Here is a 27,877-nt window from a genome sequence, read left to right on the forward strand (position 1 = left end):
CGTTTGCTGCTATGTGTGTGTGTTTTCACAGTATCTGAGGTCATGTTTGCATTTAAAGGCAGTGGATTTTAGACTGTCCAAGATCAGGAATGTGAAGGTTAGGCAATCTGGTGCACAGATGTGTGTGTGTGGGCTGTGGTTGTGTTTAAGAGGATCAGCCTGTGTGCTTTTAGATTTGCTTCAGAATTGAATGACCCTATGAAAAATGCTCTCTGTGGTTGGAAGGTGGGGGAAACTCCTGTAGAGAGGTGAGTTGATTCAACTTGGACAAAATCGTTGAATCAGATGGACTCTCCAGGACAGAAAAAAATAAGACCACCCACGCAACACTTAGAGGACAAACACTTCTTGTTTCCTCCCAGGGAAATTAGTTTCCTTGCCCCAGTTCACTGAGGGTGAGTTACAGAGCAGCTATCCACCTCTGGATCTAGAAAAGTACCACTGTGTTGCTCAAGAATAATTAAATAAGCAAGTTGGATAAATGCAAACATAGTCCCAAATTCATTTTAAAAGGGTACTAGCCTGCCGTACTACCCAATATAGTTACTATAGACATAACAATTAATGAACGACCATGAAATGAATAACTGTCCTATAGCCAATATAGCTTATCATAGCAAGGCCTGGGTGCGGTTAACACATCGCTCCTGCCGCGCCTTTTCCTGTCACAGCGGAACGGCGGTGCGTAAGGACGGCGGGTCAGCTGACAGCTATCAGCGGACCAGAGGAAGGAGCGGAATTAGCGGGTGTGTGAACTGGGAACCCACTGGATCCTGACATAGGCTATATCCGAGGCAAACGGGGAGAGAAAGCCTGTTGGCGTTCGTGAGAGAACTAGGGTAAGTTCACTAAAGTTGAGACGGTTACATGTTTCTCGTAAAAATAATCAATTGTAGCCTGGTAACCGTTTCGGACAACCGGTAAAACTGTTTCAATCGGGGGCGAAGCTAACGTTAGCAATGTTAGCTTGCTGCCGCTCCGTTAGCCAACGTCAAGCTAGCCGCGGCAACTACTACGATAACGGAAAAGTGGTTATTTTTCCCTTCAAAATAAAAGTATATAGTATGCCTTTTATGCAATGTTTTAACGATGTAGCGTTATTGTGCACCGTCAGTGCTAAACATTTAAATTGTTAGTTTGTAAGTGTGCGGCATTTTACAGTTCTGCGCATTGTATGTTCGTCAAACGGTCTGATTTTCTTCTCACCGGAAGTCCATATAAAATTCGGCACGGCTCGACGTGTTCGCTGAACACCGCCAGTTAGCCTGCTATCGTAAGCTAAATTAGCTAGCTACCTCTTACTCGATCTATTCCCCATCACTTTGATCTTAGCTGAAGGTCAAGCATTCAGTAATGTTGTATCCATTTAAGTAGGTTTAAAATAAAGCTTCTCAAGCAAACCTGTCCCCCAATGGTCGAGGAACAAATGGGGAAATATGAAAAATGTATGAACGTTAGGAAATGGCCCGAGTGAGCAGACATCTTGACTTCGGCCAATAAAAGGGCGACTAAACCCGCTCAGGTCTTGTGCACGGTTTATTCGATCACGACTCAGGAATGTCCACATGGAGAAATTATTTTACTGATCTTGGGCAAATGATTGTGTTGTACACTTCTCTTAGCACCGTGTGTGTAAGATGTCTGGCCTCTGTCTTCGAGGAATTCCAAGCATGTCCTTCATCCCCTGGTTTCCAGAAGCTTCATTCTTGAATGAGGACAAACTCCCATGATTTGTTGGTCTAAATCATGTAGACTTCATCATAGCCGTCTAAAAACATCGCCGCCTCTAGATGAATTTTGCTGTCTAAAGGTTTTGATCTTTGGATTCCATGTGTAGTCTAATCCGGTCCAGGGTGCATCTGGTAGTAAAATGCAACCCAGTAAGAGCAGCAGATTTGTAGCTGGCAACCTGGTGACATCCTGCTTCTAACTGGTGCCTGCTAATCTGCGGTTAATTCTTACTTTGGAAGAAAACAAGGAATTGGCTGTGGTGAGGGTGGTGGTAGTGGAGTCTTTTAAGCCTGTATTGGAGTGATATTTAATGCATGTATGTGTATGCACGTGCACAAATCAGAAATGAGTCACCACAGTGGGGCAGCTGCAGGGTATATTCAACTGGCAATAGAGTGGTGTGTGTGTGAGTGAGAGGGAGAGACAGAGAAAGCGGATGTGAAGGACAAGCGCCTCCCTGTACTGTTGGTCACTCCTCACTTTTCACTGCTTTCACTTCTCTATCACCCCTTTTTCCTCTCCCTGCTTCCTTCCTGCAATCTCTGCTCCATTTCTCTTTTTTCAGGCGGGGTTTGGTTTCACCATGGCCAGTTGGGACTGAGAAGCAGCCACAATGATTGGAGGATTGTTCATCTACAACCACAAGGGGGAGGTCCTCATCTCCCGGGTCTACCGAGATGACATTGGGTATGTTTTACAGTCGCAAAGCTGTTATAACAGTCCTAAATTTCCGGGGTCTTCATGTCAGTGACAAGGTCTGGTAGGGTTGGACAGGTTGGGATTGATTCCGAGGGGATGAGAGAGGATTATGCCCCTCCTCCTGTCTAAGAAGTTAACATTTGTCTGTTTTGTTATCTCCTCTAAAATGTGTTTTAGCTAAGCCAGGATTACATTTAGGACAATGTTACTAACTGTTAAGCCTCTTTCACACATAGTTCCCGGTAAATTGCTGGGATAACCAGACACCACTAGTGATCTTCATGATTCTCTGACGCAGCTGCCTCTCTCTCTCACACATGCACTGCAACCCTCAGTCTATTTAGATATTACCTGGAAGAGCTGTCTCTGAGAATGTAGATGTCAAAATCAGTTGGACTGGACATTACACGGACTACCCTGCCAGCACCATAGTACAAAGTCTGTGTAATACCCGAATGAGCCAATGTGTGAATAGAGGAGGTCATTATCCAGAGAATTCGCAGCGAGCAGAAGGGTGTGTTGATGACGTTGATGGCCACCCCTCACCTAAACCAACTGATGTATTTCCAGTACATGGGAGCACGCCAGACACGGGCAATCTTGTGTTGTGTGCTACATGTGTGAAAGGGCAAATCTGGATATTGCCCGGAGTTCATATGAGAAAACTGCTTCTGTCTGCAGTCACCACTCTGTAGTCTCACTCATTGTCCTGCCCACAGCACTATCTGACTGGTTACACGTCATGAGTAATAGCCACTGAGGGCTAATAACACTGAAGGTTACTGTGCCACAGACAGGCAAAGAGAAACGCATGTGTCGGCTAGAGCTGCTCCGCCGAGTGAGTGGAGCTGATGGTGGACCTCTGTCCACATCTCTTCTTATTGTCAGGAACATAGCTGGCGAAGACCTGTTTTGTCAGGTGCTCTTGTACTGTATTTAATATTCAACAAGTTTGAGAGACAAGTCATGTTTTTTCATGATCGACTAACTGTACGCAAGTCCCGGATTCAAAAACATCATCAGCAGAGTCTTTTGTTTGGTTTGTTTGCTCCAAAAAAGTGTCTTTTGTCAGACCATAACCATTTAGGTGCTTGTTCCTGCAATGTTACTGCTTTCCTTCACAACACAGCTGTACTGGCATTTTCCCTAGAATGTGACTGGTTCTTAAGGTGGGAAACTGACAGCACAGAGTTCCCTGAATATTGATCCGTGTTCCCATCCGCACATGACCCCATGCAGGAAATGTTCCTGAACATTTAAGGGATAGACTGCATGTGTGAAAGGGGCTTTAGACAAAGAATACAATTATTGAAAATATAATAACATAGAATAACGTGCAGAGATTCTCACAATAAGTCAACAATGAAATGCGTGCAACTGTAATAAAAAACACAGACACAGAAGTACAATTATGCCCAATCAAGAAAAATGATCTCCTCACTCCCTGTTTCCCATGTTATGAGGTAATGATTTGGTTCACTCATGTTTATCAAACCACACCTTCTATTTAAAAGATTAGGTGCAGCTGTGTGAAAAACTTTTCCAAAATGACTTAATGTTGACACAAGACACAAGTTATTAAGTATTACCATATGGACGTGGGGTACTGATGGCAAGCACCTTTTTCCTCTCCTTTAAAAAATTATGAAAATACCAAAGTTATTGGTATGGAAGGATGGGGGAATCAGCAATTGCTTGTTCAGGGAAAAAAGTGTGGAAATGCCTTAAAAAGAATAGTTAGTGGGTTGTAATGGCTGACTTTCAATGTGGATGTAAAAGCTGCCAACGATTGAGCGTTGAAGCAAAGTAAATTGTTCCAGCCTACGATGGACAACTAAAACCATGGCTGAGTCATATCCAGCGTAGACTGGGAGTAATAGACTAAAGACCTTGTCACATGTGACCTAATCACATTGAAAAAAATGCAGGTAAATGTTTGGTACTTCACACATGTCAAATTAAAGACTACATCCACATAGATATTACAGGAACTCAGCTGTGTGGCCAGAAGAATAGAAGATCTGACTTATCTACTTTCTCTTTCTTCTTTTCCTTGTTTGTTTGTTTGTGGCACATTGTTGATGTGATTCATTTGTAATGTAGACATGTAGTCCATGCTTACACCCAAGGATCGCTTTGTGTTTTGTGTAAACTCAGACACATTCAGTGATTCAGTTGAGGGTAGACATCTCCAGAACACACACCAGACCAGTGCTTTGTAGCGTTATACAGTGAGGGCTGGCGAGGGCGCAGCGGGAGAAATTGATTTCCTAGTGTCAATTATGTGGGTACACACAGCAGCAGTGCTGGGTCAGTTTGTTATTCTTTTGTGCAGACCCTTGAAGCATTTTTTTTACATTTCATCCCTTGATCTGTTTTTGCTGTAGTTGTAGGATTACAGGAGGAGAGAAGAAATGAATATACTGTACCAGGATCCCTTCATCTTTTGTCCTGAGCCTAGGTTGCAATCAGCAATGTAATTGTGGCTGCTTTGTTTGTAATCATTGCTCCTTCCTTGTCTAGCAGCAGCACAAATACATCTGCTGCCTCTGCCTCCTCAGACACAGCACAAAGTGTACTACAGAATAGCACTGAATATGTGAAAAGGAAAAAGAAGTTGAATTCAGGCCCTCATAACGACATTCCATTTTGCTAAAAGGTGTGAAAAGAGGAAAACTCATTTTGTGAGACTTTCATTTAGACAACAGCCACAGAGATTTCTTATGTTTAGAAAATCCATAAGTTTTGTCTGCAAATCTCTACTGTGGTCCCAGCATCAGTTACTGTTGGTGGTCCTCCCTGTGGCTGCAGAAATGCATAGTAAACCAGACACATTATGGTGCTATCGTGCTATAATGTTATGTTCGCGCTTGTTTTATATTGAAATAGAGCTTTTAGTTAAAGCTGAAACGGATCTACTTGAAATAATTCAGCTATTATGAGTTAAGATGGCCTTGCCATGCTGTTGTGACGATAACACACAACTGCTGACTTGTTTCCAACGTATTCAGTGTCAGTGATGGCGTCATAATAAACACCATGTTACTCACCTTGTCTGTGTACATGATGCACGAAAATGTCTCTTGTGCATTTTTGTCTCTCTCCTCTCCTTTTACTTCATCCTTTTTTCCTCTCTATCCTCTGTATCACCATTTTCCTCCATCTGTCCATCTTGGCCCCTGTAGGAATAGGTAAGAGATGCTCGAGCATCAAGCATGACCCCATCCCCTCTCATGGCCACCAGTCAATGACCCCTGAAACCCCTAACTGCATGCCCATTGATTCCACAGTCAACTTCCTGATACTTCCTCCACGCATGAGTCACCTGTCATGTCATTACAGTGGTAAATAAACCACCGGATACTGAGATACAACAGCCAATCAATCAAAACCAACAAATTCAACCACTACCAGGGCCCTTCAGAGTATTGATGCTCACAAACAGCTCTCTCAGTGCCTAAGCATGTAGTCTGAGCATGGGATATGACAGTTAAGTAGTCCCCTCATCCTTTGATTCTGCCCTTATTTTTCACAAAGAAACTGAAAAATGGCTTAGATCGTTTTAAATTCATTTTTAGAGGTGGGGCTTGAATGGAGTAATATACACTGAAATCAACAATCTTTTTAAAATATTATAACTGACAATTTGTTTTCATCAAAGCTTAAATGCTGTTTCACACAAGGAAATATGGTAGATATGTTTTGGCTGATAATACTTACCAGTTTTGATATAGAAGCAGTTCATTGGACAAGGCAGACATCATGGCGGCCTCCCAGACTGACATGTTGTACTTTTGTCCTCGTGGGCCTTCATTAATCACCACGTGCAATTCCTACACCTGCCAATATAGATGTTGATATTTTGATAACATTACATTTGTTTTTCATGGTACAATTTTAAAAAGTGGGAGCTATCAGTTACAGCGTGGTTGAATTGTTCACCTGATGTCTTGGTTCTTCTGATGTTAATATACTAAGCTATTACACTTTCAGATTAGTTATTTTAGTAGTTTTTTTTTTTAAGTTACACTCAGCTGAGTATGCCAGCTGTTATATGTTTGAAAATAAGGTAGATGATTGTAGTCTAGAATATTAGTAAGGTGGACAGTTTGTGTCTCCTTGATGTTCTCTGGTGTTTCTCAGTAGGATTTGGCATTCTTGTCAGAATGAGCTGCATCCTCTGTGCTAAGCCTTGTTATTTATATATCCACAGTAATCGGGGCAGTGTTTCCCTAATGCATCATGGCACTGAGTTATACTTTAAGGTGAACTTCAAAATAAACAAATAGTCCAACTTAAGATCAGATTTGGAACATACATGTTTTTTTGTTCCCATGGAGTCCATGTAGTTATGCTGTAGCCTCCCTCCTGGTAATTATCAGCATTTACACAAAACAACTCTCCTTTTCACTGTCTTAAAAGCACCAACTTGAGGCGTCTTCTTCCTGTTCCAGTTAGAAATGAGGGATATGTTGTGGAGGTCAGAAGGGGTTAATTATTGAGTTCAGTGCAGGACTGGATATCAGGATATGTTTTTTTTTTTAATGTTTTCACAGGATATCACAGAGTGGGATAGTGTTAACTCTAAAACAATTCTCTCAGCTGCCAACGTAAATGTCTCTCTCTCTCTCTTTTTCTGTATCCTCGCCCTCCCTCCCATCTCAGGCGTAACGCTGTGGATGCGTTTCGCGTGAACGTGATCCACGCCCGGCAGCAGGTTCGATCCCCGGTGACCAACATCGCCCGCACCAGCTTCTTCCATGTCAAGCGCTCCAACATCTGGTTGGCGGCCGTCACCAAGCAGAATGTCAACGCCGCCATGGTGTTCGAGTTCCTGTACAAGATGTGTGACGTCATGACGGCCTACTTTGGCAAGATCAGCGAGGAGAACATCAAGAACAACTTTGTGCTCATCTATGAGCTGCTGGATGGTAGGAGGAGATCATCTGTCCGTGTGTTTGTTTATATAAAAGACAACTGGGTAGCAGTTGACAGCAAAACCTGAATTGTAGTTTCAGTCTCATGTTTGCAGTTATGCAGGTTGCTTTATTAGCTGCTCTTGTAGAGTTGCAGTAATCTAATGTCTCAGTCAGTCAGTACTGGTTCTTCCCATTGCTACATGGCCTGGTTTTTACTTTTAACCATCTTATCTGTTATGAACACTTATCTGTCCATGTTTGTTCATGCAGAGATCCTGGACTTTGGCTACCCCCAGAACTCAGAGACCGGAGCTCTGAAGACCTTCATCACCCAGCAGGGCATTAAGGGACAGGTCAGTAAGACAAGTTCAGTCTTTACATTTACGGATTGAGTTTTGTTGTGTTGCTATAACAATAGACTCAGTTGCTAGTTTATTAGGTGCACTTAGCTAACTTCTTGCTAACTTCTTAATGACCTGCTGTCAAGTTCACTTTATGTTGAGAGACAGTCTTAGAGGGGTGCTGATTCAGGTTTATGGTAGTTTTAGAGGCTGTTGTTTATTTTCATTGTTTTTATATTTATATACAGCATTTATATCAGAGAGGGTAAATGAAACATTTGAGATCAGTGTTACTCAGTATCTGGAGAATCACAAGTGATAAGATAAATACATTTTTTTACAGAGATGTCCCAAGCCAGTTAGCTTGATCTGGGTTTGACTTTTTTATTAGACTGATGTTGATGTTATAGAGCCTGATCTATTTCCAGTCTTTTGTTTATTGTAATCCATTAGACTATGAGTAGCAGCTGTCAAACATACTACCACAACATTTGATTACGCTGGAACCTGCAGTGTTCCCTACGCACAGCGTTGCGACCGAAACAAGCGATAGCTGACAATGTGATACATTGATGTCCACGCTGACTAAGTGAAAGAGACACTAGTGTCTTCATGGAAATCCTACAAAATGTGGTGCACACCAAACATTATAGGAAACCATCAGAGGAAAGCTGTGATGCAGACAATTTTGCAGCGACATCGGACATCCCCGTTGAAAGAAATGCATTTGTAAATTGAGTCGTGGCAGAGAAGTCTTAAAAAACCATCACACAAATGCAGTTTTTTCATGAAAATTGCAAATACTTTATTGCATGTATTTGTGGATTTCTACTTTTATTTATTTAACACAAGAAATATTTTTGTGTGCGTCAGAAATAAACTTATGAGTCTTACATTTTTTTGTATTTGGATGTGCGTGACATTTATAAACAGAACAAACAGTGGTGAGAGTCATTTATATATAAATCCCCAACTTTTTTGTGAATCTTTCTGTGTGCGTTCATTAATATTGAGATCTGATTCCATACTTACCTGCTAATCATGATCTGAATTGAAGTGGTTTTCCTTATTTGACTGTGGGCCTCCATTAGTGTCTGTTATAAATACTGGTATCACAGATGGTCATGAGTCCGATTGTGTGCAAAAAAAAAAAAGATCCTGAATCTAATTAGCACATTCCTGGTTTATGTATGAAAAAAATGTATGTTTATGGTGTGATTAGCTAAAAACTTGAAATTCTATCCTAATTTTCTGTTCTCTCCTTGTTTTCTACCAACTTGCGGTCTTGGACACTTCGTAATTCAGCACCAGGTAATAAACAACACACACGTCAGCTCAGGAATATTCATTTTATCCATGTATGGGGCCGTGTCATATTTGTTTTCCTCCCTGCTAATGATCCCTCTTCATGCTGTCTTTCTTTGCTCAGCCTGTCAGACCTCTCCTTTTGTTAGTAGTGATACAGTTTCTCTTCCTGTCTCCCAGACAAAAGAGGAGCAGTCTCAGATCACCAGCCAGGTGACGGGGCAGATCGGCTGGCGTCGCGAGGGCATCAAGTATCGCCGCAACGAGCTTTTCCTGGACGTCCTGGAGAGCGTCAACCTGCTCATGTCACCACAAGGTTTGTTTATGCGGCCTTCCCAAACTGGGCGGGGACTGCTGTCATTAATGATTTACTGAAATGTTCTAGTGCCAGTAGTTGACCACTTGAGAGTTTAGGGCTTATGTCTCTCCTTGTTTATATTGATTGATTTGTATTATTTGTTTCTCAATATATTTGTCACATGTATAGAGAGCTGAGCTGAGCTGAGAGTCTGTGCATAAGATATCAGCTAGCAGTCCCACTCCTTTAGCGTCTATTTTTCTTAGCCAGGCAAATAAAAGCCATCATCATCTTCAGTAGGTGTAGTTGGATGGAGTTTAGTTTCATCTACAGAGACTTGTTACTCATTCTGAACGTGATGACAAATTCCAATCTTGTCTTTTGATTTTTGATAGCATTGTTTCCCTTTTGTTTACATGTGGGCCTTAAACCGTTAGGTGAGCGCTGAGCAGGGAGAGAAATATAATTTGCAGTCCGTCCAGTTTTGGACTCACTTTTTTCCACTCCTGTCCAGGCCAGGTCCTGAGCGCCCACGTGTCGGGCCGAGTAGTGATGAAGAGCTACCTGAGTGGAATGCCAGAGTGCAAATTTGGCATGAACGACAAGATTGTCATCGATAAGCAGGGCAAGGGAGGAGCGTCTGATGAAGCAGGGAAGAGGTGAGTGACATAACGAGGCAACGATATCTGGAATAAACCATATTTTGATAAGCAATTTGAAAATGATTTTAGGTAATTTGTAATTCAGTTTCTTTATTCTTTACTGAGAGTTGGTGCTTTTGTGTGATTTTCATCTTGAAAACGCTGACAAGGAACTTTATTGCTGAGTCAGTTTTTAAGAGACCACCTTGTCTGTTAGCCCCGTGTCTGTGTTATCAGTGTTGTCTTGCTGTTTACAACAAGACAGGCTTTACAATTTCTTTTTAATTTTTCTTTCCTTTGGATGCATCTCTCCTTTCTTTCCCTCTCTTTCTTTTCTATGTGCTGTACCTCAGTGATTTAGGGGGAGGAAGGTACTGTACTGATAAGTGTCCTCAACCTCTGCCACCTCAGCACACACACACACACACACACACACACACACACACACACACACACACACACACACACTTGTCTTGTCTAAGCCCTTAAGCACATTAAAAATCTGTACATCTCATGCAGTGTTGCTACCCACACACTCAATACAAATCAAACACACCTTGTTAACTCTTCAGTGTACTGCCCGGTGGTTGTTTGCCTATTTTGTGGAATGGTTGGTCTGTTGTATTACCCCACACCTACCTGCTTGACTTTTAACTATTTAAACACCTAACGGGGATTGTGATTTGTTTTATTGCACAGTAGTGCCATTTTTATGTTTTTAGTTTTTTTATGGCTTGATACCAGCAGTTGTGTCCCTACGTGTGCTCATATCTTAATGTTTCCTTTTAACCTATGGACATTAGTTGAGGGAGAGTAGTAGTTTTATCTTTTGAAGAATTGGTGTCATAGTTATTAGATAGAATTTTTTTAATAATAAACAAGTGAACTAATCTTTCGTCTCTTTTGTGTGTGTCTCTGATGTGTTTTTTCTGCCGGCAGTGGGAAGCAGTCCATAGCCATCGATGACTGCACTTTCCACCAGTGTGTGCGCCTCAGTAAGTTTGACTCAGAGCGTAGCATCAGCTTCATCCCCCCTGATGGAGAGTATGAGCTCATGAGGTCAGTAGATGGATTTAAAAAATCTTTTAAAGCTTTTTTTATTGTTATTATTAAGATGTCCAGACAAGAGCAGAATGTGACAGAAAAGTGTTAGAGTCACAGGGCATGAGTTTAATATGTAAACATATGAAAAGCATATAACATGTGGTAGTTTGTGTCCACATGGTCTTTTACTGGATGCGTGTATCCTCAGTTTGTCTGAAAGGCATGGATGAACACTGAAACAAATACTTATTTTCTGAAATAACATTTTGTGTTTTGTCCTCCCCCTTTCTTGCAGGTATCGCACCACTAAAGACATCATCCTGCCGTTCCGCGTTATTCCTCTAGTCAGGGAGGTTGGCCGCACTAAACTGGAGGTTAAGGTGGTCATCAAGTCCAACTTCAAACCCTCGCTGCTGGCCCAAAAGATCGAGGTGAGCTCTGATCAAAGTCAAGATGACAGCAGCGCACACAGATTTTAATGACCAACACTGGTCATTTTTCCTCACATTGCAGCAAATCACAGCTTAAACATGGCCAAAGGTAACCAGAGACACTTTGGAACGCCTCTGCACTGCATGAAGTTTGATTGTTTTAACACTGTTCCATTCTCAACTCCTCAGGTGCGTATCCCAACGCCCCTCAACACCAGCGGCGTGCAGGTGATTTGTATGAAGGGAAAAGCCAAGTACAAGGCTAGTGAGAACGCCATTGTCTGGAAGTGAGTAGTAGCTCTGCCCGAACATTCCCGTACAAACTCACTTTTGTCTCTGTGTCAAGTTAATGATCAACAGCTTCTCTTTGGTTTGTTTAACCTAGACACGCAGTAATCTCTGTTCTGTAAACCCTCTCATTTATCCTGGTGAGGTTTTAAAAATGAGGCTCATTACTGACATCTATGGAACACTTCCTAAGCTTTACTGTTTGTTTGTGCGTGTGTGTGTGTGCAGGATCAAACGCATGGCTGGGATGAAGGAGTCTCAGATCAGCGCTGAGATTGAGCTGCTGCCGACCAACGATAAGAAGAAATGGGCCAGACCTCCCATCTCCATGAACTTTGAGGTGAGAACGCATTAATAGTTTATAGTCTCTGCCTTCCTCTCTGTCGTACACACACACACACACACACACACACACACACACAATCTGATCCCAGCAAATCACAACCTGCTTACTTCACACACACACTTCCTGCTCTGAGCTCACTTGATTTTCACAGGCACAGTAAGAACCCAACATGCCCCGACACGCCCTTAACCTTCCTCTTCTCGTCTCGGCAGGTTCCTTTTGCTCCCTCTGGTCTCAAGGTCCGCTACTTGAAGGTGTTTGAGTCCAAGCTCAACTACAGTGACCACGATGTCATCAAATGGGTGCGGTACATCGGCCGCTCCGGCATCTACGAAACACGCTGCTAAAGCTCAACCCCGCCGGGCAGCGAACTGACCACTTTTCCTCCCATCTATCTTGTTAAGATTTTTTTCTTCTGCCCCTTCCTACTTTGTCTCTCTCCTCCCCTCAATCCTTCCAGCTTCTCTCATACAACCCCACCCCGACCCCCCTCCACCACCACCCTCACCCCTTCCTAACTAGGTGTTGGAGATTGAATTTACATCGTTAAAAAAAGTAAATATGATATAATGCACAGATATATGCAAAATGTGAACCATTGTATCGTATATATCTCGTAGTGATGAGTAAACCTGTAAACCAACTGGTGTCCAAAAGAAAAAGACAAGTGATGCAGGTGGGAACCAGGGGGGAGAGGACTGGAGGCACCCTTTTAGGTGACTTTAAAGGGTGTCCTGTCATGTTTATCCAGTGTTATTGTTTCACTATCTTCTCTCCAGTTACTTTAGAAGCCCAACAAGTCCTAGAGTTAATCACTGGTAAAATGGTTTGTAGCTGTTGTGGTTGAAACTGAATCCTGATGTAGTTCCTGTGTTTGAACCTCTGTCTCCGTAGAGTCTCCCCTTCAAACTGAGATGCATTGTCTGATTCTGTATTGTGGACTGATTGATATTTGATATCTGTGTTTTTTGGGAATGGTCATATGGATCAAAAGTCTCATTTCAACATCTCTTTTGGGTAGTTAGGAAAGATAAGGAATTGATAGTGACCGCGCTGTTTTTGTATTTTCTGGAGAGTGTATCGTTTCTTTCCCTTGCTATTTTTCCACCGTTAGTTTTACCAGCAGCCAGTAAGGTCAAAGTATAGTTAAAACATTGGGGAAACATTCCAGACAGTTTTGAGGTTTGACCATCATCCCGATAAGCTAGGACGTGACTCAACTTTCCTGTTTCTTAAGCACTAAGATGAACTTTGTCACACCATTGCGATTGAAAGATGCTGTGGGGAAATCTGGCACTGGGAGTATGTTTGCAGTGAGGTGAGGTCTCCCCCTGGTGTTTGCCTCATCACTGTCTGCTTCTTCATGTTTGTAGCCCTGGTGACCGTTCTGTCCAATAAAATCTGACTATATAACCAACCCTGCATATCTCCTGTGTGTGTTTTCATCTGGCCGATATTATTGTAGATCGTCTTTAATGTATCGTATTGCTGTTTCCTCTGGATATTGTTTGAAATGAGGGAGGGGCTGGTGCAGGAACTGTGGATCCTGGGCGATGGTGGATGTAGCATGGCTTTGGTTTGTCCAGTTTACATCCTGACCACTCATTTGAGAAATAGATTAGAAACTCCCTGATTCAAACATTATGTGAATAAGTGCTCATTACATAAAACCACAGCAGACAAAATAATTGAGCGCGGTCGAGAAATGCTTTGGCCAAACATGTTTTAATACATTGTTCCTGTCTTGCTCTTCCTCTACATCCAGGACATCCAAAATAACCCCAAACAGTAAAATAACATGATTAAAACACTTACTGTTAAAAACATTTACATTTGTTCTTAGTAGTAGTGGCTGTTATTCATCTGCCACTCCAGTCTTTGCCACCTCGAACTCGTAATGTGGTCTGAGAAGTTCACACTGATTTAAAGGAAGCGATTCCACAAGAATCGAGACAAGGCTTCCCAAAAGTAGCTTAGCACCAAAATCTAGGCTAGTGTTCCTCTATACTGGTTTTGCACTTTTAATACCAGAAGTAGGACTTCATAACTGTGGCTCTAAAATCTGACTTGCTTTTGGGAAACCAAGCCTAGAACAGATCAATCAACATTTATATTCCGAGTCGTTAACAGTATTGCATTACATCTCCATGTGACCTGTGATGTTTCATTTTTCAGTTATATAGGAGACACAAGACATGCTTTAATCACTTGAGATGCAGGACACGCAGCGAGGCCGGAGAATCTCGGATATCTGACCCAGTCACATTGCTTCATTGCTGCAACAATGGCTCTGTTTAGAAAGGAAAAATATTCATTTGTGCTCATCTGAGCAAACCGAATCAGTTCAGGGAAGAAGGAGGTAGCTACATAAATGTTGATCTGGTGTTTCATTGATGCATAAATCACACCACTACAGTATTGACACAGTCTGCCACCTCTAAACAGATGCAGACCGTGTCCACAGTTCTCCTGTAAATTGGTGCAAACTCCAAATCTGTGGGTTTTTGGGACGACCTTGTGTACTTCTGCCATGTATGTGTGCTGCCAATGAGGAGGCCTTATTCTTAAAACAATCTTATTTTGTGCTTGTGACTCCAAATAACCAAAAGATGTATATTCTTATAAGAAGTATGGCATTTAGACAGTTCTCAGGTCTTCTTTGATTTATGAAAACTTAATACTTTCTATCGTCATCACACATATATCTGATGAAAATTATTACTTCCTTACAGGCCCAGGTGACGCAGGATCTGCATTACAAAAAAATATACATATGTAACTCCAGCCCTGCTCATGTTGATTCACTGCTCAGACTATCAAAGCACTTCTAAACAGGGATTATTAAGATCGTTATCTGTACAGACGATAAAGAAAGAGGGAATCTACAAAAATAAGTATTTCTACATTAACATTTAAATGGTTCAACCTTGCATGACTTTCATTTACGCCACAAGAAAGGCGCCCAGTCAGAATCTAGTCTTCCGAAGACTGAATCTTGTCAGCAGACAAAAAACATTTATTACTACGTGTTTGCAGTTAAATCAAAGCTGAACCCAGGTCTGCAGCATTCTGTGGAGAATGTTGGCAGAAGACATTTCAAACATGCCGACGTAAGAGCTTGCACGCACGAACATCACATGCACATACACACGGACACGCATAGCCCCAAAGCAGGTGGACAAACTTGGGAAAAAGCTGCTGTTTAGTAGACATTTAACACTCGACTCCTAAGATTCACTTCATATTTGATCTAGAGTTCCCTGCTATTATTAAAAAAAAACAAAAAGCCAGGTTGGTTGCTTGTTACTATGAGCAGGACTGAAACTGCCCCGCATGAGCAGATCTTTTAAAAGTCCAGTTTTCTGACCTGCTCTGAAAAACCTCCCCTGGAGATATTAGACAGTGTCTCAACGAGGTCTCAGCTCAACTCTCCCACACCAAAATAGATGTGCTGTTCCAACAAGTGACCAAAAACCTGCGAGCCCTCCCGCTAAAGCCATGACGAAAACAAAAACACAAACTGCTACCTCACTGCGATGCCGACCTAAAGAACATTGTCATAGATAGAAGAGTGCACTGAGTGTAGCCCCTGCAGATATTCCTAAGTGACAGTGAGCAACTAATAAACGCAACATCAAAAGTGACTGATATACGTGAATCTAATTTTCAAAGAACTCAGGTGACGAGTGGTGACTTTACTGACCGTTACACAAGAACAAAAAGGACAAAAGAGGCTGTTGAAAACAAAAGAGGTGAGAAACTGGCTGCTCAAGTGAACGGGACACTGAAGTGACAAACAAAGTAAATCCATACACAAACAAAAAAAATGAAAGCAGGAGCTCAATGAAAGCCACGTTACTCGACCGGTAACCGGTAGCTCTGACTGCGGCACCAGACACATGTGAGGGATTCAAACGCGGCCTAGTTTTCGTCGTCTTCGTCGTCGTCCTCGCTGATGAGGTATCCGCGGGCCCCGCTGTGGTGCGGCGGAGGCGAGGGAGGCGGGGAGGTCTTGGTGAAGAAGGGCAGACGGAAGGTGGGAGAGGGGGAGCGCTCCTCGCGGGTGGGGCTGCTGTCGGGGCTCTGCCTGGGGCTGATGGCCTGCAGCATGCGGCCCTTGCCTTCCTTCAGCATGTGCTTCTGTGGAGGTGAGACGGAGACATGAACACATCGTCCTTTATATCGACGCATGATAAAATCAGCTTAATGCAAACCCAGGGTCAGTTCAAACTGCTTCAACACAACACAGCTTGCCTTCTGTTGTTACCTCTGGACAGAGCCAGGCTAGCTGTCCAAGACACATAACTATTCCTTTAAAAAAGATGTTAACATATGAAAAGAATCAAATCAAAATAAATCTTTTGCATTGGTCATTGGTAGGAAATCTTATCAATGGTGGCGTATGACCTAATGCAGATCTAAATGCAAGTTATGGCTGAACACACAGTGCTTTGCTTGTTCTGTAAGCATACCATCATTTTTTAGGTTGACGAGTGCTTTTTAGTTCATGAATGATTTCATACTTTCCAGGAAGCGAGTGGTTAAGCTCAAACCAGGACAGAGGTGGAACAAATTCTGTCAGTGAAGCCTTCCATCCCTCAGAAACTTGTCTCCCCGGCCATCGATAGTGTAAATAAGGATGTGTTCTTAGCCACCCAGCCTGATTAAACAGTGATGAAAGACACAACAAAACCAACATCCTCACCAGAGCTCCCTCTGGGCCGAACATCTGCAGGAAGTTGCCGATGAACTCCCTGGATTTTTCTTCCCATTTCTGGATGAGGTCGATGCTCTTCTCCTCCACCTTCTGGACAAACTCTTTGCTCTTCTCCTCTACATCACGCACCTTCCTCTTCACCTTGTCCACGCGCTCCTGCAGGTGGTACTTCTTCTCCTGATAAGCATGGCGACAGCAAAGGTTACAAAAAATAAGGTGCCAGGTCTGTAACTGCCACGTCTTCTTTTTATCCAACACTGTACACAGCTACAGTCACACAGTTAAAGCCAAAACTAAGTTTCATACATTAATGAAGCTGACGTTGAGCTCCTTGGCTGTGTATCCTCTCTGCAGGTTGCGTCTGACATACACATCATAGTCACGGACGATGCGTGTGATGATGTCAGAGGTGGAGATGCCCTCTGTCCTCTGAGTGGGAGCAAACATACCTGTGGAGGGCATGAAAAGGTCAGGAGTCACTGTATACAGATGGTTACAACTACACTCTGTCAATCAGTCTGAGGTGAAGCCGTACCGAGATGACTTTAGCCAGGGGCTAAAAATGGTACTAATGATTGCAGTTTATAGATTTAATTCAAGAGGTTGCAGTAATAACCGAATGCATTCAGGAACTTAGGCTACATCTATTTCCTGGTAAAGTCTCCTTGGTCATTAGCTAGATAAAATTCATTCCTATAATCTTACAGTATGTCAAATCCTGCTACTTTCTTTGCAGCTCAATGTGCAGTACAACAAAAACACTGAAATTCTTCCTGAAGCAGTCTGCTAAAGGACTCATCTCAGATTTTAACATATCTACTGTAGAACATGAGCAATCAGTCCTTGCTTTATATAAAGCAGCTTATGGATGAGACACTTACTTATTTTAATGACAGCTAGCATCGTCAAATATTATTTCATAAAGTAATTTCATTTTCTTTCTTTTGCTTAATTAGTATTTACTCTAATTACAACTGCCGTGCATACACGTGTGCTGCATATACAGTATGTGCATGTGTGTCTGCATGCATGCATGCATTGATTTGTTCTTTATACTCTCCTGCGCAAGGTTTGAGAAAACTATTACACGTAGACACAACACATAAAAAAATGGATCAAAGTATATTTTCAAGTACAGAACAATACGGCACCATCTGTGTATTGGAAGCAGTAGTAAATCCTGTACTGCATCCTGTAATTAGTTGTGTCCCACACTACCACTCACCAGCTTCCTTGATGTGCTTATACACGTCATCACTGCCCGCTGAGGAGTACGGGATGTCGTCATGGGCCACAAAGTCAATCTGGAGAGGTCATTACAACATACATCAACACAGTAGATTCAGATCTACAAATTGTACAAAAACAAAAATACACACAGACACAAAAAAAAAAAAAAAAAACACAGGGAAAAGGTTACAGAGGATCAGATGTGGTGGCTCGCCCACTCATTTCTCCGCTTCGTCCACTCACGCGATGTCTTGCGAGGAACTCTGGCGTTAACGTCCAGGGAGCGTTTCGCACCACTTCATCCACATAGCGGCAATGTCTGATGGCATCGTAGCGCTCATCCTCATTCATCACTGTGAAGCCCTTGTATTTGTGGGTCAGGTCATCACTGCACACTTTGAATAGTTAAAAAAATACAGAAATTGCTGTTTGAAATGCCTTTACCATGATGAAAACAGAAAAGTAAAGAATGAGGTGAAGGTGTCTTATTGTTACTTTAGCTTAGTTCGCTTAGTTAGCTTACTTGTCTGTATTTCCTTACCTTGCATTATCATCAGTTATCTAACTTTTCCCAGATTTCTGAATTCATCAGACGTGTACTGGGACTCTATCGAGTGTCTTCCTGTTTTGTTTTTTTATTTCATTTTCACACTTATGAAAGAAGCGGTTGATGGGATGCGTGTTGCTGTAAAAAGCCTGTATGGCAACAGACGGTCACAGACTCACACTTACCTCCAACGATGAGGTGCGTATTTGGGAAGAGGCATTTAGCCTGCATTAGTGCTCTGGCGTGACCTGAGTGGAAAACATCAAAGATCCCATCTGCATACACCCGCACCGGTCTGTCGGCTGGACGGAGAGAGACGAGACACCCGCAGATGAAAGATGTATTCTGTACAGAGTGAATCTAAAATTGTTCTTGTTTGTTCATATATGACTGTGAGAGGAATAATGGGTGATGTGTATAAGAAACACAAGAAGAATAGAAAGAATAAAAGGTCTCATAAGACCAAGAGGCATCACTGAAAGGCTCAGACTCACGTGGCGTTCCCCTCTTGGCCTCCTCCATGTTGACTCTCTCATAAGGTTTACCATCAGCTGGCTCCAGCTCATCTGCGAAAGGTGCAGGGTGCTTCAACCCCTATGAGACCCACACCAACAGAAGGGGGAGATTTCAGCAATCAAAGACGTTTTCTATTTGTTCACACAGAAATCATAGCTGCACATCACAGCGAATCGTTTAGTCTTCACTGGTTGGATAAAGTTAAATTAGGATGCTCTAATTGTGTGACATTCTTTCCTGGAACAGTCTGATGTGGAAATCAAGGGTGCTGCTATTATGATTAAACAGCTGATGACATTTTTTCTAAGTACACTACTCATCAAACAACATGAAGTTTGACACATGATGCACACAGCAGATAAAAACTACATTTCAACTGACTGTAGAAAACATACACTGTGGGACATTAAAGATCCATTAACACGGAACCTTTATTTTCCAACTTTTTGTCCTTCTGTCAGCCTATAGAAAGCACTGGATAAACACGCTGCTCAAAGACCGCTGGGGCACACAGCTAACTCACCACTGTACATCTGGGGATTTTCCCAAGCCTCTCGCCCTCCTCGGTCTCTCCATTGGAGCCGTCTCTCCTCCTCTTTCTGGACAGCAGCAGCCCGCTGGAGCTCTGAGCCTCCATCTGTGTCAAAATAAACGCAATTAAAACACAGCATACTTCAAATACACCATACGCTGCTTTGGCATATTCTAGCAGGATTAAAAAAAGAGACACACAGACACTCAGTTCTTCTCTGTATAATGGGCCAACATTCGAGGCATGAAGTCTGTGCTACATAATTATAGTAAGCATTGAGGTTATGGCAGATGACATATCTTCAGTCAACTTTGACCCTGTAACAGAGGGAGAATTGGGGAAGTGACTCAATGAACCACGAGGACTGACTTGTTTTCCAGTGACACACATATGAAGGTCAAGAGAAAATGAAGCAAACACCACCTGTTTCAACATGAAACATTTTGTTCCCAAACATAATCAAGCATGTCCAGCCTTCACTTCAGGTTTCTGGTCTGGTCTGCTGTCATTTCTAAAAACCTAGTTACCATCACATTTAGCATCAGCAGATCAGGCCCTGCTCCACCAGACTTCAGCTGACTTTGTTTTGTAACAGCCAGCTGGATGACTTTCTTGTGACTGCACACACTGGTATGTTTAGGGCTACTTTTAACCAAATACAAACTTTTTTTGTCCAGCATAGCAAAAACAAATTTTGAGAGGATTTTTTGAGAAACTTAAGCTCAACATATCTGGATATCTGTATTAGATCATGTAAAGTAGGGCTGAAAAAAACGTATCGTTTCGATCATCTTCACACTTTCCCATAGACATCTTCCCAAGGTGACATCTTCTTATCTAAGTTTGTCCAACCAAAAGTCAAAAACCAAGCTATTCTATACACAATGACATAAAACGGAGAAAAGCAGCGCACTGTAGAAACTGGAACCACCAAATGTAACAAAATAGAAACAAAATCTTGCTTGAAAAATGACTTAAATGATCAATCAATTACCAAAACAGTTAAAGATTAATTTTTGGTCAATTAATTGACTGCGAACAACCAAATAAATCTGGAAGAGTGAGTGATCACAATCTATAACTGTCCTGTGTATCCTGGTAGAGAACAGGGCTGGGGCCTAAAATAGCCATTTCATTCTAACATGGCTTTAAATTCCTTACACAAAGTGTGACACACCTTCAAAGAGCCCATCCACAACGACAATGTGACATCCACCCTATCGGTCCAAATTCAGTGACACAATAGAAACTACTGCAGATATCCTACTAAAAGGGTTGCTGTGTTATGGGTTGAGGCTCTGCCCCATTCCCCACATTCCACCTCACTACCAACAATGAAGGCTCGGTCATTAAAGGGAGGGGTCATTATTTTGAAATGTCTTGCCTTGCCACGTCTTTAACGTGCAGCCCTGCCTGAACAACCCTTGGCTAGACTTGTGCTGCTGTGTCAGTTATGAAAGTGTGACTCAGTGCAGCGAGTGACGGGCATGCAGTACACGATCCCGGTGGTGACAGCTACCTGATCCAACGCCGCGCATTTGCACAAGCAACCCTCTTTCTCTTAGCAACAGCTGAGCCCGGAGAGTGAGAAGCCCTGCAGGGCCCTGACACACCGACAGAGAAGATTTACACAAGTCGCACATGTCATCATTAACTGAAGCAGCCTGCTATAATAAGACAGCAACAAAAGGACAGTGGCCTGTTTACAGGGACTTCAACTTTATCTAGTAAGACAATGCCACAGCCCACGGTGAGGTTTCCAAACTGTTCATTAATTTTAACAAAAAGTAAAAAAACTAAAAGATGTTCTGTTCACAATCATGTTAAACAAAGAAACGGAGCAAATCCATACATTTGAGAAGCTGGAACAGACAACCTTTGACATTTTGCTTAACAAAGGACTCCAATGACTAACCAATGAATCAACTTGTTTCAACACTAGGAGTACTCACTGTAAACTGTAGTTTTGGGTATAACAGTGTGACTTCAAAAAGTCAGTGTAGTGTTCTGTTATTGTACTTATACTGCAGTAAAAACACAAAAATCAAATGTACATTTTGCTGTTGGGCCATGGATCCATTCCTGGCCTCCTGATGGCTCCCGGACCACACTTTGAACCACAGGCTTCAGGGGCATTTCACACAATGTTCCCAGTGTCTGCTTTCACGTTGATTTTGACAAATCACTTAATGTTAGATATTGGATCACTTGTCGTCACAGAAACAGACACAGATATGTCAAAAGTTGTCAAAAGCAATGCCAGAAGTGAAACCAGTGACCAAAACAGCTGACTGTGGAGTTGTACTGGTGACACTGTTTGTGCAGCTGAACTGTCAGATGGCTTCCTGGACGCTTTCGTCTGGGACAAAAATCCTTAAAATCAATATTCTAATTAACCCTTAATAGTAACGGTAGCAAACTTCAGACAGCTACATGAAGTTTCTGCTTACTTACCGTTCACTCGTTTGCCCAGAATACTGCTTTGACGGAGTGGGCGGCTTCCGAGACTTGTACTACCAGCAGGTTAGCTAGGTAAATGCAAAAAGCCAGCTAACGCTGCTAGCTACCGTCGAATGCTAGCTAGCAAGCTAGCTGTCAAGCTGGTTGGCTTGGTAGCTAACTTTAGCCGTTAGCTCGCTGGTTAGCTGACACCTGCAACACCGATAAGAACGAATAATCCTGTGTGTCCGACGCCCTGGTGCTCGCTCTGTTGCTGGCGGAAAACTGCTACAACCAGGAGGACAGACAAATTATCAGTAGTGACAGCTTGTACTACAACGCTGACAGGTCAACTACACAGGAACTACAAAACTTCGACAAGGAACTGACATAAGTCAGACATTTCCGGTGTTGAATCGTACTGCCCCCTAGTGGAAAGACTGTATGTGGCGGAAGGAGACTTCAAGACGATTTGATAAGAAGAATCGTGCTTTCCACGCATGGCACAAAGGTAATTATTTTTTAAAATGTGACATGCAGCCTCCTGTATTCTACATTTATTTCAGTTATGCATATGCATTTTGTCACTGGTGGAAAATGTTTTAAGAATTTTACCGAGTAAAAGTAGTACTATCATAGTGTAAAAATACTCAAGTAAAAGTCTGGCATTCAAAATCTTACACAGTTAAAAGTATGATTATTTCCAATATAAAATCTCAATCTGCAAAGTCACCACTAACTATAGCCATGAAATAAATGTAGTGGAGTAAAAAGTGCAATATTTCCTTCTGAAATGTCGTAAAGACTAGAATGGAAAGCTGTGCTTAAATTCACTACTTGAGAAAATGCACTTGCTTTTGTACATTTCACCACTGTCTTTTTCAGAGTTGACATTTAGACTTGTCAAGGAAAAGCACAGGCATTGATAACAACATGAGTAATGGCTCTGTTGTATTGAAGTGTCCCACTAAGCCATGGCAGTGTGAAAGCATGCATGATACACAGAACCGAAGCAACTAAATGGAATTCAGCCATCAATAATCTCATGATTTTGACCTGTGATTTAATTTCACAGCATTTTATGTTGATTCTAGCCTGTTTTAAATGTGTAATTGTTATGTGCTAAAGATGTGTTAGCATTTCTATATAGTTTATAAACAATATACACTACACTGAGTTGATTGTAAGAATAAAATAATGTATGTGTGTATATATTGAATGAAGATGTTTTGTAAAAACCATCATTGTTGAGAGAGCTTCAATCTGGGCCTAGTATGGAATGAGATTTAGCAAAATCTGATACCAGTCCTAAACCTTGGCTGACCCTATACAGGACCAACTTTAGGCCTCACATTTATACCATTGGCTGAGGGAAGACTATTTCACTCCTGCTCTGGCAGTCAAATCTTAACCTTCCATGGACGGTCTTTCTTATGTGGGCTGAGTGATACTGGACTGTGTGGGCAGTCACTGAGCCACCCCACATTTTCTATGTGAGTTCTCTTCAGCCCATTTGACTCAAGAACTGCAAATTTTCTCCTGCAGTAGGCAAGAGAGAAGTTTCATCCAAATATCTGCAAACTTACATGATCTTACAACAGGAAAACTGAGCGATAACCTTTAACCTTGAACAAGGCTGCCTTATTGCTGCTGAGGAAAGACAGCACAGAGGCACCATAGCTATGGAATGACGGGTACAGAGCTAAAAACATAACTCTTGAGCTGACCCTCTTGTGTCCTGCAGATAGCTCCAGGACAAGGTATAATTTCACCTGAAGATCAGAGGGGCACAGGCAATGATAATTGATACCCTAGAGGTGATGGTAAAGTTGTGCAACAAACGCTGCAGTACTTTGCAGCAATGCAGCTATTCCATGATCTCCTTCACTATCAGTATGACTTGAAATAAAGAACTGAGAGCAATAAGGTGATGGATGTAAGATCCTTTAAACATATTTTCATTTTTCCATCACAAAACAATGGAGATAAACCCTCTGTAACATTGTCTGTTTTGTAATTTTTAAAGGCATTACAAGCGTGATGTTTCATTGTTCAGTTTATCTCTTCAGTGTTCTGTCAATCTGCCACAAGGCTCATCCGGACTTACTGTATCCATTGGTAACAAGTGCTGGTGGCTCAGTTTGTTGTTATATAAATGATTACATTTTGCCAATATATGGAAGTTTTGCAGAAGCGTTAGTCTGACAAGCCTGCAAGAAATAGTAATAATAATGTCAGAGAGCATTGCACAATTTTTGCCCTACTTACACCATCTGCAAAACAACTTGATTTATTTTGTGAAGCGGCTGGTTGTCTCAGTGTACAGGTAAAATAAATGTATATCATTTAAGAGTAACAGGTACTCTTGCCCTTCCATTTCTTTCATGTGCACAGAGCAATTAGAGTATGATGCTCACCATTAGCCACCTGGTATGGACTCCCTGTCTCCTTCTTGCACTCTTTGATCGCAGCCTTACCTGCTGGTTTGAAGGATAGAATTTGCTTCAGTGTTGAAATGACAAACACTGAGTAGGCAAGCAAGAGTGGAAGAAAATGAAGACAGTCTCAAGAACGTTAAAAGAATGTAATAAAGAAGAATGTAATAAAGAAAAAGGTATAAAAAAGAAGAAAAAAGAAAAGCTTCCCGGGCTTATCTAACATGTGGTTGGCACAGGCACACATCATATTCTGGATCATGTGTACTAGTTGAACCAATACTGGTGTCCTGATCACATGGCAAATAGACAAACATCTGAAAGTTGCTTGTTTTGGCTCAGTTCATTGCATGAAGTTTCCTGGTTTTGTCTCTTCAGACAGGAAGGACGCAGAGTATAAGACAAGGGAAAAGAGGCTCAGGTGGGAAATGACCAAAATTGTTCTAAACACTTATCCAGATAGCAACTCTGTAACCTATTTTGTGCATGTATGTGTGTTATTGCCATCCAGGCATTCAGAAATACTTGTCAATGTGGAAACCAATAAAAATGGTGTTTTGAAGCCTCTAAAAAGAATTCCCAGGCTGTGTCACATTGACTTGGTGTTTAGCCAAGATAGCCCATAATTCCTGCATATTTCTTGGGGACTTAAACAGCAGTTGACTCGGCTCCCCCTCTACTTTTTGACTGGCCAAGACCGGAGTTAAAAGGGCATATCCAGCTGTTTCCTGTCAGAGGGTTAATTTTTACCTGCCAGGCATGTTTTGTCAAGAATTGGGCTACAGTAGCACGGGCATCTCACTGTATTTTGCATATTTGGTGCATAAAACAAACAGAAATATACATGTTTGGCAGCTGTAGACTTGGGAAAATGCAGTGTTTTTAAGTGCATAGATTCTACCTCCATTGGTGGCTTCATCCAGGGCTATGACCGGTCTGCCTGTGCACCCAGTAGGTGCCCTGCTGTCACAGGGCTGTTTTCTTGCACCTTTACAAGGAGTCACATTTTGTTTGAAGTTGGTCTTTTACTGCCGCTTCATGCTCAGTGTGCTAATGAGCTCTTCCACGTCTCAACCGAAAATGCGTGAGGGGTGGAGTTAGGCCTACTTGCTGCTCAGTGGCCAATGGACAGGCCCCAGAATCAGCGGCAGTATTTATGAACAGTTATGTTGTTCAGAGGATTAGACCAGGACTGGACAGATGCGACAGCAGGTGAGCAAGTCCTGCTTTCTTTTTCACTCTGTTAGCCGTGTCAGGTTTTACAGAAGAGTTGTTTGAATAAGGCATCCTTTGCTTTGCATTGTTTGCATTAGATTTTTATCAGTTCACTTATCTTTGCACAAATAATTATCTGACAGCTATTTAAAAGATAATCTGCAAATATCAAATGAAAAGGGGGACGATTGCTACTTCACAGGAAACTGAAAAATATGATGACTGCTACAGAAATCTTAGTCGCAAGCTTTATTCAGGTGTTGTGAGCTTTGCCAGCAGGTATTGTCATCTGGTGGTTCATGTCATGGAGTGTGACACTTTTAAGTGTCCCTGCATGTTTTTCAGCTCTCTTTCGTTTGTTTTTGTGCTTTCAACATGCTTTATGGATCCTTCTTTGGTTGTCTCTTTTGTGAGTAACAGCAGTCATGTCAGACAGAGAGCAAAATAATCAGGGTTCTTCGTGATATTGCAATTGCAGACGTCAAGGATGATTTCCCAGGTGTTGCTGTTGAGGGCGCTAGGCTGCCTGCTGCTAATACCAGGTTTGTCCATGTAAAATGCAGAGTTTATTCCTCTTTCATGTGACCTTTATGTAAGGGTTCAAACCTTGCTCATAAAAAGCTGAATGATGATGGTAAATCGTAGCCATTGTTATCACTGTTCACATTGCCATGAGTTGAATGCCTCCTTTGATTGCTGTGAAATGTTTTGCACAATGAAGTGTTGTGTTTGGGGTGAGTGTCTTATATGTGTGCTCTGCCTCCCTCCAGGTTTGCTTGAAGCAACATCTCTGGTGAAAGTAAAAAATCCAGGAGGTACGTGATCTGCCATCTTCTTACAGGTTGTAATTTTTTGTTGTGAACATTATAATTATTGCTATGTTGCCACTTCTCATCCTAAAAATTAAAAAGTACCTCACAAATTTTAGTTAAAATGTGAATAGGGTTGTTTTTTCCCCTTTATAATCCCCGGCTCTGTGTTCTTTCACAGGGAACCCGCTTAGCATTGACTCTGCTCAGGCACACGATTTCTTGACCAATTCTCGACCTAAGAGGAACATTGACCCAAAGTGGTACCGAGGCACTCCAGATTTTCAGTCCTATTACCGCTTCTACAACAGTATTGGACACATTGAAGGGGTAAGTTGTGGTTGGTTGGAGATTCTTACATATGTGGTTCAACTTGAATTTCACCATTCATCTAAAGACTTTTCAAGATTCAAGATTTCTTTATTGTCATTGAGCATGACATGTCAATGAAAATTTTTCCTCTCTTGTATGTTTCTGTGCTCCTCAATCAGCTCTACGAGATTGACAGGATCAGGATGTTGTATCAGCAGATGCGTCACTTGGAGCTGACCTATGGTCCGGACGCTTCCAGTTACCAAAATGTCTTGGGTGTACTGACAACCACTGCAGCACCAACTACCACCACTCAGCCTCCCACCACCCCTGCTCCGACCCCAGACCCTCTGGAGAATGCTCAGAGGATCTATCTGTGTAACCCCAAAGATCCACTGTGCAAACCTCAGATCGTCTACCTGCCAACAGGGGCTGTCCCAGTGCTGTGTGACCCTCGACTCAACCCCTCCTGCAGACCTAGAACAGAGGAGGAGATAAAAGCTGCTGCTCCTCCCCAACCACCCCCTGCTCCTCCTGCTCCCAAAAAGTCTGCCCCACCTCCCCCTCCTGTTGTCTCTGCTAAAGGTATGGAGTATGACTGTGACCCATACTGGGACCCCGACTGCCTCATCGATCACCCTCCCCGCCCAATCCAGGACACATCCGCACCAGAGGCACCAGCTGAAGAGAAAGTGGTGAAAGAAGAAGTAGCAAAAGCCGAGGAAAGTGTCCCTGCAGCACCAGCCACCCAGAAAGCCCCCTCGCCTTACTTTGACCCTTATGATTTCAAACGTGACCTTTATGACCCCTTTAAATATGCCAATCCAGCTCCCGAACAGTAAAAACAAAGTGCTTAACAAATTATTCTACGTAGGGTGAGACTACAAAATTAAATCACAAGACCAAACCAAGGCAGGACTGTGAGCAACTCCACATTAAAAACAAAGAGAACGAGTTGAATTGTGCCAGTCATCAAATGTTTCATGGAGCAGACATAAAAACAAAGCTTCCGTGCTCATAGTTTTTCCACATGACAAAAAACACTATGACTTTGCTGTATGTGTGTATGGGTGTTCATAAGA

The 27,877-nt window shown here is 42.3% G+C and overlaps 3 protein-coding genes across 6 annotated transcripts; 2 read left to right on the top strand and 1 right to left on the bottom strand.

Annotated features, from left to right (window-relative positions):
- The first annotated feature begins 703 nt into the window (after nt 1-703).
- LOC121614586 (AP-2 complex subunit mu-A) lies at nt 704-13,460 on the top strand. Of its 2 annotated transcripts, XM_041948537.1 has the most exons (13): nt 704-839; nt 2,297-2,418; nt 7,096-7,361; nt 7,620-7,702; nt 8,996-9,001; nt 9,176-9,311; nt 9,808-9,952; nt 10,288-10,305; nt 10,874-10,993; nt 11,274-11,409; nt 11,599-11,696; nt 11,926-12,037; nt 12,256-13,460. In XM_041948537.1, the coding sequence occupies exons 2-13, from the start codon at nt 2,345-2,347 to the stop codon at nt 12,388-12,390; spliced, it is 1,329 nt and encodes a 442-aa protein (XP_041804471.1). In that variant the 5' UTR covers nt 704-839; nt 2,297-2,344; the 3' UTR covers nt 12,391-13,460. The 2 variants fall into 2 exon arrangements, with proteins under 2 accessions (XP_041804471.1, XP_041804472.1); XM_041948538.1 differs by lacking the exon at nt 10,288-10,305.
- Nucleotides 13,461-13,756: 296 nt separating this feature from the next.
- On the bottom strand, nt 13,757-22,397 carry pcyt1aa (phosphate cytidylyltransferase 1A, choline a). The gene is made up of 9 exons (XM_041948680.1): nt 22,040-22,397; nt 19,577-19,690; nt 19,032-19,131; nt 18,723-18,839; nt 18,234-18,385; nt 17,986-18,064; nt 17,067-17,209; nt 16,749-16,937; nt 13,757-16,183 (listed from the first exon to the last, which is right to left on the bottom strand). The coding sequence occupies exons 2-9, from the start codon at nt 19,688-19,690 to the stop codon at nt 15,965-15,967; spliced, it is 1,113 nt and encodes a 370-aa protein (XP_041804614.1). The 5' UTR covers nt 22,040-22,397; the 3' UTR covers nt 13,757-15,964.
- and3 (actinodin3) lies at nt 22,357-27,817 on the top strand. 3 transcript variants are annotated; one of them, XM_041948683.1, is made up of 5 exons: nt 22,405-22,535; nt 26,153-26,216; nt 26,445-26,489; nt 26,665-26,813; nt 26,975-27,817. In XM_041948683.1, exons 2-5 carry the CDS (start codon nt 26,162-26,164, stop codon nt 27,635-27,637), a joined length of 912 nt encoding a protein of 303 aa, XP_041804617.1. In that variant the 5' UTR covers nt 22,405-22,535; nt 26,153-26,161; the 3' UTR covers nt 27,638-27,817. The 3 variants fall into 3 exon arrangements, with proteins under 3 accessions (XP_041804616.1, XP_041804617.1, XP_041804615.1); XM_041948681.1 differs by lacking the exon at nt 22,405-22,535 and adding an exon at nt 25,645-25,671; XM_041948682.1 differs by lacking the exon at nt 26,153-26,216 and having other exon boundaries at nt 22,357-22,535.
- Nucleotides 27,818-27,877: the final 60 nt, after the last annotated feature.

This window comes from Chelmon rostratus, chromosome 12 (genome assembly GCF_017976325.1).
Source record: "Chelmon rostratus isolate fCheRos1 chromosome 12, fCheRos1.pri, whole genome shotgun sequence".
NCBI classification, from domain to species: domain Eukaryota; kingdom Metazoa; phylum Chordata; class Actinopteri; order Chaetodontiformes; family Chaetodontidae; genus Chelmon; species Chelmon rostratus.

Excerpts from the sequence above, each read along its gene's own strand:
- LOC121614586 (XM_041948537.1), top strand. The coding sequence starts at position 2,345 with ATGATTGGAGGATTGTTCATCTACAACCACAAGGGGGAGGTCCTCATC. Across the intron at positions 7,362-7,619 it reads CATCTATGAGCTGCTGGATG|AGATCCTGGACTTTGGCTAC; the intron begins GTAGGAGGAGAT and ends TTGTTCATGCAG. Across the intron at positions 12,038-12,255 it reads CCATCTCCATGAACTTTGAG|GTTCCTTTTGCTCCCTCTGG; the intron begins GTGAGAACGCAT and ends TCGTCTCGGCAG.
- and3 (XM_041948681.1), top strand. Across the intron at positions 26,217-26,444 it reads CTGCCTGCTGCTAATACCAG|GTTTGCTTGAAGCAACATCT; the intron begins GTTTGTCCATGT and ends GCCTCCCTCCAG. Across the intron at positions 26,490-26,664 it reads GAAAGTAAAAAATCCAGGAG|GGAACCCGCTTAGCATTGAC; the intron begins GTACGTGATCTG and ends GTTCTTTCACAG.
- pcyt1aa (XM_041948680.1), bottom strand. The coding sequence starts at position 19,690 with ATGGAGGCTCAGAGCTCCAGCGGGCTGCTGCTGTCCAGAAAGAGGAGG. Across the intron at positions 18,386-18,722 it reads TACGCACCTCATCGTTGGAG|TGTGCAGTGATGACCTGACC; the intron begins GTAAGTGTGAGT and ends AACTATTCAAAG. Across the intron at positions 18,065-18,233 it reads AGTTCCTCGCAAGACATCGC|ATTGACTTTGTGGCCCATGA; the intron begins GTGAGTGGACGA and ends TGACCTCTCCAG.